General features: G+C 46.9%; 1 protein-coding gene across 2 annotated transcripts in view; it reads left to right on the plus strand.

Annotated features, from left to right (window-relative positions):
• Positions 1-1,592: 1,592 nt before the first annotated feature.
• The window catches only part of SUFU (SUFU negative regulator of hedgehog signaling), a 105,013-nt gene continuing 93,837 nt past the window's right edge, over positions 1,593-12,768 (plus strand). Inside the window, exons 1-2 of one of the 2 annotated variants that reach the window (XM_014785696.2) lie at positions 1,593-1,942; positions 6,125-6,259. In XM_014785696.2, coding sequence (XP_014641182.1) covers positions 1,761-1,942; positions 6,125-6,259 — 317 coding nt within the window. In that variant the 5' untranslated portion in view covers positions 1,593-1,760. The remainder of the gene's footprint in view (positions 1,943-6,124; positions 6,260-12,768) is intronic. The other variant, XM_004428012.3, reaches the window with a different exon arrangement.

Genomic DNA, 12,768 nt, shown 5'->3' on the forward strand with positions numbered 1-12,768 from the left:
AAGACATTAATAAAAATCTATCGCCATCACACTCGACTAAAGGAAATTTTAATACACACACACGGGAAAGGACATATTCCCAGAACAAAAGAAAATAATTTAAATTGCATAAAATTTGCTTTTTAGAAAAAACGGTACATTTTTGTTGCTTTTCGCGTTTTTCCTGGGTAGGTGTGAACTTTGCAACAGGCTAACATTGGTCCGAAGACTGGCATTTGAAGCTACTGGTATAGATGATTTTTTGGCTATTAAAACATCGTTCATCTAATAACTTCAGAAAATGCTCTATCTCTTTAATTTTCATGGGGAGCTAGAATTTACATTGATGAGCGAGAAAATGGAGGTGAAGAGAGGTTATGTGTCACTGCTTTCAAATGAGCCCAGTGCATTCTTCTCTAGATTATTTCCTCCCCGCCTTCAAGCTGCAGGGATCTTTTAGTCAATAGTACTGGTAAGCAGGACTCCCTTCTATCCCTTTCTCTTGGAATTTCCAGATCATTGAGTGGAAGACATTACTATATGAAAAGTTATTGTAAACAGGAAAGTAATTCCCAACTCAGTGCCTTCGGAATTAACTTTTTTTCCAGTTACAGAGAGCCAAGGTAATGGGGAAGGGCAGGCCACAGTAGATAATGATGTTCCTCAAAGTAATCTGCAGACATCTGCCTAAAACAGAAGAAAAAAGAGATTGTCATCTTCACTAAAAGCATTTTTTAAATAATTACCAAGTCTTTTTAATCGATCCTAGTTTACCTAACTCTTGTTACTTTCTGACAGAATTCCAAAATAGGTATTTCAAAATATGACCCCTGAATTTGGCGGTGTTAGTGTCAGTCGATATAGTCAATGGACATTCAAAGACGGTAGGTAACATTCAGATTTGTTATCTATTAAAACTAATGCCAGGGGCTGGCCCCGTGGCTTAGCGGTTAAGTGTGCGTGCTCCGCTACTGGCGGCCCCGGTTGGGATCCCGGGCGCACACGGACGCACCGCTTCTCCGGCCATGCTGAGGCCGCGTCCCACATACAGCAACTAGAAGGATGTGCAACTATGACATACAACTATCTACTGGGGCTTTGGGGGGGAAAAAAAAAGCGGAGGATTGGCAATAGATGTTAGCTCAGAGCCGGTATTCCTCAGCAAAAAGAGAAGGATTAGCATGGATGTTAGCTCAGGGCTGATCTTCCTCACACACACAAAAAAATAATAATAAAATAAAACTAATGCCACACGGACGAATGAATCAATCTATTGTCAGATTTATATTTAAATCCTTGTTAGCAGCGTGTCAGCAAAACAGTGAGAAGCCTTTCGTCGGTGCACTTTCCACGGCTTTCGTGAGACCCTAGCACCTCAGAAGCATGCCACAACATCTCTATTTAAGTCTAGGTTCCTCCTAACACTAGGGGGAGGCCAAGAGCCTTGGGACACCCCAAACGCAGGAAGAGGGAGGCGGGACCTATGGTCAAGTCACGCCTTCCCTACCTGTGACTGGCACAGACACTAGCCAATGGATGCTGGGATAGGGCGCGCCGGCGCCCCGCCCCCTTGAGCGCCCCGCGGCCGCCGAGGCACCCTCTGGCGGTCTCTGCGGCGGCGACTGCCAGGGCGGACGGTGCGCCGTGCGCAGGCGCGAAGCCTACACCTCGCTGCAGCCCCCGTCCCCTCGGGGAGTCGCACCCACGGAGTCCGCCGCTGGCGCGTCAGTGCTCTCGCCTCGTCCGCCTTCCCTGGCTTCCCCAGCGCCCTACACGCCCCGATGGCGGAGCTGCGGCCTAGTGGCGCCCCCGGCCCCACCGCGCCCCCGGCCCCTGGCCCTACTGCCCCCCCGGCCTTCGCCTCGCTCTTCCCCCCGGGACTGCACGCCATCTACGGAGAGTGCCGCCGCCTTTACCCTGACCAGCCAAACCCGCTCCAGGTTACCGCTATCGTCAAGTACTGGTATGCCCTGGGCCGCGGGGAGACGGACAGGGGCGGGCTGGGCAGGGTTAAAGCGCCGGGGCGAAGTAATTTGCAAGGTTGGAGGAGGAGACGGAGAATGGTTAAAGCACTGGAAGGAGGGCTTCCTGCTGCGAGGGAAGGAGTTAAGGCTCAAATTGCGAATGGGGACAAAGGGGTTAACGGAGCCTGTGGGTAGCGAAGGGTTAACGAAGGAGGGAAGGCTGAAGGGTTAACTGAGATTAGGAGAATAAAGTGAATTGGGGGTGTGTGTAGGAGCTGAGAGGGGAACGGTAGGAGAGAGGGAACTGTAAACGTGGTGAAAGGAGGGGGCGCCTGTAGGGGGTCATTAGTGGGCGAGGGGAAGCCAAGGAGGGGCGGCTGAAGCGGGATGAGGGAGGCGAGGCGGGGCCTGGGGAGCATATGAGAGAGCTTTGGAGGAGCCGGGCTGGAGGAGCTCAGAGGGCACGAGACAGCATAGGGTTGGGGCCGGTCTGGGGACCCGGGCTCTCCTGTGGGTTAGGAGGGGAGCAAGCTGTGAGCGTCGTGCTTGTGAAGAGATGAGGAGGAGGTCTCATTTTGATACTTCCCAGTGAGCTCAGACATCATATCAGTGCAATGCTTTTGCGTTTGAAGTTTCACCGGGCAACTTTTCCTGATAAACTTTCTGCTTACTCTGCACAGTTCTCTTTCTCCATGCAGAGCTTCCTCTGGCTCTGCAGCTGCTTTGCTTTAGGTCCTTGGTTAGAACAGAGGCAGGCAGGGTCAGGGAGATCCATGATTTGGCTCAGGATTGAAGGAGACCTTGGTAAATGATGAAGACCTGGGAGTTAGACAAAGAGGAAAGAAGTGCAGTGTGATGTTAAGAGGAACTTCCTGGCCACGAACTTTAGGATTTAGGCAGCAGTTTCTCAGGGAAGCTGAGAGTAACCCTCAAGTAGCTCTGTTAAGGATTAGACCTGTTTACAGATGGGCTGCCCTTGGGGTAGGAATGGTCTTTTCTAGTTTCTCATTCCTGTTTGCAACCTGTCTCTTCCTGCAGCCTCTGGGCAAAACAGGTGTTCTGGGGACTCTGGAAAAGAGCCTGTCTTCATGGTCTTTCTGGACCAAAAGTTGACAAGAATTGGTTGAATCTGTCCAGAACCACATTCATGCAAGCATTGTATTAGATGGTCCCTTTGTTGAATCCTGGAAGACTTTTCAGGTATCTGCTTGGCCTGTGGCAGAGGGAGTAGGTAGACCCAAGGTAGAAGTGAATGAAGGGGATGTCTTTGCTGATTACCTTTCCCTTTAAGACTGAGTCTTTCTCCTACATGACAACCTCTTACTTCCTCCAGAGATGGCAGAAGCTAGGCTGGATAGGGCTGAGGCCAGCTCCCTGTGTCGATGGGAGGATGTGAAGAGGCTGACAGTGTGGAGGGCCTGAGGACCAGCCACCTGCTGCTTAGGGAGGGCCACGGGGAGCAGCCTGTCTCTGTCTGGTAGCCGGAGGAGGTGTGGCCAGTGGTACAGTTCTTTCTGGCAAGCACACTGTTCTTTGGTTGAGAGGAGTTTTTGAAGAGAGCTTCTGAGTGAAAAGCAGCTCTTGATAACTTAATCACCCATTCTAATTGCACCTCTATATTTAAATATGTATTGTGATGAACTCTGTTGGATTGTGTCATGAGAAAAGTGGGCCTGCCTCTGCCATACTGTTTTTTCAGGCTGCATTTGAGTGTAGGGAGAAATCCCTACACGGACTTGGGCAACTGTTTTTATGTCACCCAACTGGCCATGAAGGATAGAGTTGTGTGTAAAAGGTATTGAAGCACGTGCAAAGGACTAAGACTGGTTTGGGCAACTTTTTTTCTTCTTCTTGCTGCAAACTTGTTAATGGTGTAGACTCGGTGAATGATGAAGGCCAGAGATGGGCCAGCATGTAATGATGACTAAAAAGGATTGTGAAATTAGAAATGCTGCATAGATGAAGAAAAACGTAAGAGGGGACAGCTCAGCAAATGATTCTTTCTAAGATTCAAAGGGGGTTGCATAATTAAGATCCTGAAATTAATTCATTGATATCCCTCACATTTGGGGTCCCACAAGGCCTCTTCAGTTCTCATGGCAGGATGACAGACTGAGGCTGCCTGGGTCTGGCTGTGGGCCAGGTTACCTTGGGATTCCTTTTCTTGCAACAGAAGGGTGGCTCTTTGGCTAGTGGTCCTTGGCCAGCAGGGACATCCTGGCTGAAAGCGGAGACTTTAGTGAGCAGGGAGCAGAAGCAGAGAGGCAGAGCCTGTGCTCTGGGGCCACTCCAGTCCTGTACCTGCCCTGCAGAGTTAAGTGTTGTAGGAATTAAGTTGAGGGATGCTCTGGGTCCTTCAATAACATCTTTCTCTAAGTGCAAAATATGATTATTTTCTGTATACTCGTCTGCTTCCCGTCAGGTCTCTGAGTAAGTAGAATATTACACTCTGTGCTTGGGGACTAGCTTAATTTTGTCTGACTCTTGGTCATTCTTTGCAGTGGGGTTTTAAGGTAAAGCCTCTCTCCTTGATGCAATACCTCCTGGGAGACTTGGCCAGAAAGAGAGCTGCAGTGAGGTCACAGATGGAGCATGGAAGAGTGGACATAGTTTTGCCACTTGTTGCTGGATGGACCTCGGCTGAGGGAGGGGCAAGACTGAGAATATGCAGCAGGAAGCTGGAGCAGATATGAAGCCTGCAGTCACTCCCATCTTTTCCAGAGTTCTGCAGTTTCATGGGGTCCTTCCTGGGAGAGCTTCCCTTTTCTTGCCTCTTTCCCCTGACAAACTTTTCTAAATCTAACTGGTTGTGGAATTAGTCAAATGATTTGGCAAAATCAGAGTTAAGGAAAGACATGGAGATTTGCCCCTTTTCCTAATCCACTCTGTTGAGATTCTAAGCTATTTGTAGTGACTTTCTTACAAGTTCTATAAATAACTTAGCGTTTCCTAGCAGAGAATAAGCATTTCTACAAAGGCAAATAATATTCTGGCAAAAGAGGATGAAACCAGACCTACTGGTTTTAAATAGTGTTTAAATTGCATGGTACTGTCATGCTTGCTGGGATCACATGTAACATGTCTTTTATTTGATTGTTAACGTCCTTTCAGCATACGATCCCAATTGCAAAGCACACTCCATCAATGTCCCAGCGGCAGGCAAAGTTTTTGCAGTCTGTGGAACAGTCATGTGGCCAAGGCATCTCAAATGCAGAGTGTTTGTGGGCTAAATGCAGACTTCCCTCCACTGATGGTTTCCATTTTGTCTGTTTCTCAAATCTACCAAGTTTCCCTATCCGTTCTGAAGAAAAGCAGGATATTTTTTAAAGAGCACTAATTACTCTACTAAAGGGAACCCTTATTGAATTAAATCCTCAGAGTGAAATAATGACTGAATCTCTTCCTCAGCTGCCTCTCTGTTGGAATTATGGGGGAAGTTTAACATGGTCCACAGAGGCCCCAAATCATTTAATGTTTCAGCTCTACCTTTGAGGCGGCAGTCTCCTGGGATCATCCTCCGGATGCAGGTGCTCACAGGGCTCAGCCTGGCTCCTGCTGCAGTTCTCTGTGCAGAGCTGAGCTAGCCTAAGTTTGGCCTTTGTCACTCGCGTGATAAAAGACTAGCTTTAGTCCATGGGGCGTGGGCTGGGGTCTGGAGGCATTGGGTTTGTTTAGAACAAACTGTATTTAACATAGGGCACAATCTAGTCTTTCAGGAATTAGCTGTCTAAGGGGCAGGAGTGGGGCTGAGCTTCTAATCCCAGGAACAATGCCCATTGGGGATGCTCAGGATGGTGTTTTAACAGAGGCCAATTGGTTGATGCACCTCTTGCCTTGATGCTTGGTGTGTTTACAGGAACCATGGAGGAGAGATAATCCCTGCCAGTCCCATTTGGGATTGGTAATTTGAAACAGGAAGAAGCAAAAGGGGCAACCACTTGGTCTGTTTTATTTCTAAAAGAAGCCTGCCTGTTGGGGATAGAAGGGAGCCTCTTGTGCTTGTGGAATTGGGCAGACTCCAGCTGTCCATCCCTTGGTCTTATCCCAGAGAGGTGTGGCCTCCCTTTAGTTATCTTTTGCCCCAGGTTCCTCCAGGATGGGGCCTTTAGCTTTGTAAGGCAGAGCCCCTTAGCTTCACATTGTCTGCTTTCAGGCTCACCCTTTTGTTTTGTCTTTTGCAGGTTGGGTGGCCCAGACCCCTTGGACTACGTCAGCATGTACAGGAACATGGGGAGCCCTTCTGCCAACATCCCCGAGCACTGGCACTACATCAGCTTCGGCCTAAGTGATCTTTATGGCGACAGCAGAGTCCATGAGTGAGTGTGTGCCACTTGCCCACCCTCCACCTCCCCGTTCCTTCACCTTGAGCCTTATTTCTGAGGTTTTCCTGAGCAGGGGTGATAATGTCATAGTCCTGTGAGGTTGGCACTTCTCAGGTGGAACTTCTGGGTTTCTGCTCTCTGCTTCTGTCTGTCCAGGTCAGCACCTGAGTTCTGCTTATCTGGTGCAGGAAAATGTCAATGATGAGCAAGAGTTCCAAAACCATCAGGTTTTTCCAAGCTTGCTCTGGTGTTTGAGCTCAGAGGACAGGCAGCATAGCTATGACCCAGAACTTGGGTTGATGCCTCTAAGTCTACTCCTTTTTTTCCCTCTAGCTTATTATGAAAAATTTTAAATATGAAGCAAAGTTGAGAGAATTTTACAGTGAACACGCATATACCCACTACCTAGATTCTATCATTAACATTTTACTGTATTTGCTTTATTATGAATATATGCATATCTATCCCTGTGTTGATCTTACCTACTTCCTTTTAACCTGCGGTTATCTGTGCTCAGATTATCCACAGTACATTTTTTTTTTGTGTGTGTGTGAGGAAGACCAGCCCTGAGCTAACATCCGATGCCAATCCTCCTCTTTTTGCTGAGGAGGATTGGCCCTGGGCTAACATCCATGCCCATCTTCCTCTACTTTGTGTGGGATGCCGCCACAGCATGGCTTGACAAACAGTGCGTTGGTGCGCATCCGGGATCCGAACCTGCGAATCTCAGGCCACCAAAGCGGAACATGCACACTTAACCGCTGCGCCACCAGGCCAGCCCAACAGTACATTTTTTTTACCCTAGTCTGTCTTCCATTTGCTGCCCTGGACACTTCTAAATCCTACTACCTGCCTCCCTTACTTCCCTCTATAATTACTGAATTTAAACAAATTTTAATATTAAGTTAAACATAATCAACTTAGTATTAAATCAGCTAAAACAATAACAGCAACAGTAATAATAATAAAAGCTAACATTTATTAAGAATTGATTATGAACCAGATATTCTTCTAATCACTTTATATGTATTAACTAGTTTTATTTTCATCACAACTGTCTAATACTGGTAGGTACTAATATTTGCCCCATTTTACAGATGAGGAAACTGAGACACAAAGAGATTCTATAACTTGCTTAAGGTCACACAGCTTGGAAGTCGTGGAGCCAGGATTCTAATGCAGGCAGTCTGGCTCCAGAGTCCATACTCTTCATGACTCTGCTCTGTTGTCTCTCAAACAATTATATCACGTACTCCAATAAGCTACTATCAATAATTAAAAAAAAAACATTTTGTTTCCATCTATACTCTGTTGAGGAAGGGGTTCTTTTCTTCAATTTAAATGTAGTCTTCCCTCCTCTTCGTTAGCATGGTTAATCAAGAACTGATTCTATTTCTATTATCATATCCTCTTCTGTGTTTTGCTTTTGTCCTATCATTTTTGCCCCTTATACCATCTTTTTGGTATCTGGGTGGTGGCTGCTTAGCATGTGTAGGTTGAGTAGCAGGGCTCTTCCTGGCCTGCCCCAGCATAAGAGGCTGATTCTGGAGATGATGATTTGAAGATGAAGAAGATGATAATAGTCTCCCTACCCCACTTTGTTTTAGTTCTTACTGTCTTCCATATCATTGTGTCAGATGCTTTACAATCTTATCAGGTTCTTTTGTTGTCTCCGTGTTATAGATGAGGAAACCTAGTCCCTTACGGAGTTAAATAAATTGCTTAAAGTCACACATCTAGGGGCCCGCCTGGTGGCGCAAGCAGTTAAGTGCGCACACTCCGCTGCAGCGGCCCGGGGTTCGCCGGTTTGGATCCCGGGCGAGCACTGACGCACTGCTTGTAGAGCCATGCTGTGGCGGCGTCCCATATAAAGTAGAGGAAGATGGGTACGGATATTAGCTCAGGGCCAATCTTCCCCAGCAAAAAGAGGAGGATTGGCATCAGATGTTAGCTCAGTGCTGATCTTCCTCACAAAAAAAAAAAAGAAAAGTCACACATCTAGGCTGTAAAAGAGCTAGGATTGAATTGAGCTGTCTGAGTCCAAAGTCTGAGCTCTTAACCACTGAGCTATACCACCTCTCTGATCACAGGCCCAACCCAACTTCCTCTTGTCTTTTGTTAAGCTCAGAGGCCCAGGCCTCATCTCCTTACTGATCACATGTGGGGAGCAATGCCTGGGCCTGCCTTTACAGCCTTCCAGAAGTATCCATTGCAGTGTCACAGAAGGCTTTGGGAACAGGGAATTAATCTTGCCTGAATGGGGACCCTGCATTACAGTGTTAATAATGGAGACAGAATAGCAAACAGATGCAGAGAGTAAAAGGACTGTGCTGGACTTTAATTTATATTTTTAATAAGAACCTGCAGAGGGTATTTAGTGCAGCTAGCCTGTACCTTCTTTTTTTTTTTTTTTTTTTTTAATTTATTTATTTTTCCCCTAAAGCCCCAAGCGATAGTTGTAAGTCATAGTTGCACATTCTTCTAGCTGCTGTATGTGGGACGCGGCCTCAGCATGGCCGGAGAAGCAGTGCGTCTGTGCGCGCCCGGGATCCGAGCCCGGGCAGCCTGCATCGGAGCGCACGCACTTAACCGCTAAGCCACGGGGCCGGCCCTAGCCTGTACCTTCTTGATGACAAATTTATTCCAGTTAAAAGAATACCATTTCCTACGTGGCTTAAAGATTCTTACAGTCTACCTGCTTATCAGGTATGGGTCCAAGGCCCAAAATGACATAAAGAACATAATTGAGAAAGCCTTCTATTTCAGAAGGAACAACCTCTGAATTTGAAAGAGGGCCTTCCTTTGTTTAACATACCCCATATATGTGTATCATTTCTATATGATTAAGCTCTTTGATATTCATATGTCATTTATGACAACAGTGAGACCTCCATTTGGGCTTTCACTTCACCACTCAAGCCTAGTGTTTCTGGTATTAAATCCTGTCACTAGAAGGACATGGAAGAAATGTTCTTGGATATTTACCCAGTTCTGGTCTATATTGCAGAAGTCAAAAGTACCTTTGTAATTGGCCTTGTGCTGGTGTGAATGGTCTCTTCTCAATCCTGGTAAGTTTCTTGAAGAAAAGTTTGCTTTTCCAAACATTTCATGTGGCGAGGCCTCTTTGAAACAGATTCATGGATTCTCATTTAATTTAGTGCTTGAAGCTGAGGTCAGAAGGGTGAGTGTTCTACCATCCAGCTTAAGTACTAGGAGATGTTGAATTGGAATTATGACGAGTGAATCTCTGGCACTGTTCTTCTGCTGTCTTTTGTCTTCTCAGTTAGTGAGAAAAGGGCAGAAGCATTGGTTCATTTATTCAGCATACATTCATCAAGCACCTATTTTGTACCAGACACAGAAGGTTGTAATAGATGTAAAATGCCATAAAATGCCAAGACATAATTTTTACCTCAAGGAGCTCATATTCTAGAGGGGAGATAAATGTAAGGAGACAGTTACAGTACTGCATAATAAATGCTACAATCCATGGATGTGGAACATGTTCTGGGGGTAGAGTGGAACGAGTGACTTTTAGTCAGGCTGCTGGATCAGAAGAAGTTCCAGGGAGGAGGTGAAGTTCGAGGGGACCCTTGAAGGAAGGAGGCTGGGGTGAAATCTGCAGCCTGCCACTCTAGGGCACCAACATTCACTTTGAGGACTGAGAGGGGCTTCAAAATCTTCTAGCCCAGTGTTTCCAAAACTTCTGGTGCCACCTGCATAATTTTTGCCACCTGTAGTATATTACCTACTTTGTGTTCTCTCCCTTTTTAAAAGCTGGTATAAATATATTTTTAAAAGTTAAGTCACTACCATATATGAAAACCAGTAATTTAAAGGTAATTATGGAAATAAACACAGTGATAACAAAGCAATGTTATTAAATTCTAGATTAATACTGTGGCTTGTCGCAGAAGATTCTAAGAGTGAGGGCAGCTTTCTCTTTGTTTGATAGATTAGCTAGTATGAGAGAGGTGTTAAAAAGATATCCTGGGGCCAGCCCAGTGGTGCAGCAGTTAAGTGCAGGGGCTCTGCTTCGGAGGCCGGGGGGTTTGCAGGTTCGGATCTCGGCGCACAACAACGCACTGCTTGTCAAGCCATGCTGTGGCGGCGTCCCATATAAAATAGAGGAAGATGGGCACGAATGTTGGCCCAGGGCCAATCTTCCTCAGCAAAAAAGAGGAGGATTGGCATCGGATGTTAGCTCAGGGCTGATCTTCCTCACACACACACAAAAAGATTTGTTAAGACCAATAGAACCTGACCCTAGGCATGATTAGAAAAATTGAAAGAGAATTGAAAAGAGGAGCTTTTTTTTTAAAGTATGATTCAGTATTTTTTATTGTCACAGACAAATAGGAAGCACTGAGCTAGTCCATCTCCCTCAGTTGTACAGTTGAGGAAAGTACAGCTGCTGAAGGCCATCCAGCAAGTTCATGAGAGCGGCAGGGTCTCCTGACATCCCCACTATTCTGTGCTTTCTCTCATGATTGGGAAAAAGGAATGTATGGGGCATTGTCTGTCTTTAACATAATAATATAAGCAACCTTTTTTTTTAGTTTTTACTATATTCCAGGTTAGTGCTAAGTTCTTTATGTAAAATTACCATTTTATATTATCCTCATAGTAATTCTGTGACATAAGGAATTCTTATTACCTCTTGCTTATAGATAAAGAAATTTAGGCTTAGAGAACTTACCACACTAACTGGTAAATTAGAAGCCAAGCCCGTATTCTTAGCTACTATGCTGTATTGCCTTTCCATTTTAATCAGTCAACAGCATTTATTAAATGCCTCCTGTGTACCTTCTCCCATTAAGATCTTTCCTTCTCCTCACAGCTTGTTGAGGATAGGGACAACCAGAAGCCTAGGGGTCCCCTGCATTTCTTCTTGCTCTTGGCAGGCTTGCTTTGGAGGCAGGAGGGGAGCCCCACCCTGGTAGCCCCAAGATGGGTGAAGAGCAAGCTGAGTGGATGAGCCCTGGGATGGCCGGTTCCACCAAGTTCTTTCCCTGTTCACGTTCACTAAAGGAAACAGGACAAGAGAGCACTTGTTTGGATTAAAAGGTTCTTAGGAGGCTGTTTCTGAAGTTGGAGAGATGGAACAACTTGCAGCTTGGAGCAGCCACAGGGGAGAATGGAGTGCTTTTCTAGGAACCCCAAGGCTACCCCCAACTGACTTCAATGGCAGAGGCTGTCCTGTTGCTCTTCCCCTGGACTTGGGAGGTGTGAGACAGCTGAGCTTCAGCTGCCGAGTGCTTGTCGGAAGCCTGCGGCTCTGGCCCCTGCCTTTATGGCCAGGCAGCTGTGGACTGGAATGTGGCGATTTGTAGGGCTGTGGAAGAGGTGGCTTCAGCACTGCTCTCCATGAGGATTTCTGGCTGCCCGCAGTACTGCCAGCAGCCCTGGCTGGACCCAAACTATAGGGGGCCTAACCAAGGTGTGAGAGGCCGGCTAGTTTCAGAGTGTGTTTGTGATCTCAGGCAACCTTCCCTGGTGGGATTCCACAGGGCTGGTCATCTGCTGTACACATCAGGCTGGTTCCAAAGACAGTCTTTGTGTGGCGTTGGCCCGAAGGCTGGCAGTTCCACAGGGTAGGGCCCACACCTCACCTCTACCGCCACGGTCGATCTGGGCTCTGCTGCACAAACGCTGGCTTCTTGGTGGGTATGTCCACGGAGTGTGGAGTTGTTCGTGCCCCCCTTAGGGCTGGAACTGCTATGGACTGGTTTTCTGTGGCTGCCTCTCCTGGATTGGCAGAGACCCTCCTTTTCCCTTCAGGTTCCTCTCAGCTGGGCTCTGCACGAATGAGTTATTTATTAAAACACTGGATACAGATTAACTTTTCCACTTCTTGTTTTGTGTGGCCTTGGTCCCCTGCAGTTGGGAAATGCTGATTTTCCCTCCTCAAAGCTTGGTTTGCAGGAACTTTTTAATGTGCCATTTCATCTCCTGGGGTTTCCAGTGGAAATCCTGCCTTTGCCATAACACCTGTCTGGGGAGTATGGTCCCTCCTCTGGTTGGCCCTTTGCTTTCTTCCCAAAGCTCCCCTGAAGCTGACAACTGGAATGCTTCTCTAAGCCACCCACAGATGGCAGGTCCTGACCCTGCCCCCAGCGGGCACAGCAGGCTGAAGAAGTGCTCTGTAGGCTCATTGGAGGCAGGCCTCCCTGAAGCTTTGGTCCCTCCCTTTCATCTCAGAGTGTTTAGTTTCAGGATTGCTGTTTGTGTGAAATGGTAGTGCTCTCTGCTAAGGGCAGGGGATCTGGGCCACCTAGAAAGAGTGGGGCGCCCTTGGTCTTGGCCCAGGTTGGGAATAAGGTCCAGCAGCAGGGCTAGAGCTCTCTCTGAAGCTGAAACCACCATTCTGGGTTGGATTTCAGGCCCCAGATCTCTGAATTTTGAAAGGTTGAGAATTCCTTTTCTTTTGTAACCACAGGAGGACCTAAGGCATTGTGGGGTTCCCAGCAGATCTCTGGGTACATGGCTTCATCCTTTTTAAA

Source organism: Ceratotherium simum, chromosome 6 (genome assembly GCF_057802395.1).
Source record: "Ceratotherium simum simum isolate JZ-2026a chromosome 6, ASM5780239v1, whole genome shotgun sequence".
Classification (NCBI taxonomy): Eukaryota; Metazoa; Chordata; class Mammalia; order Perissodactyla; family Rhinocerotidae; genus Ceratotherium; species Ceratotherium simum.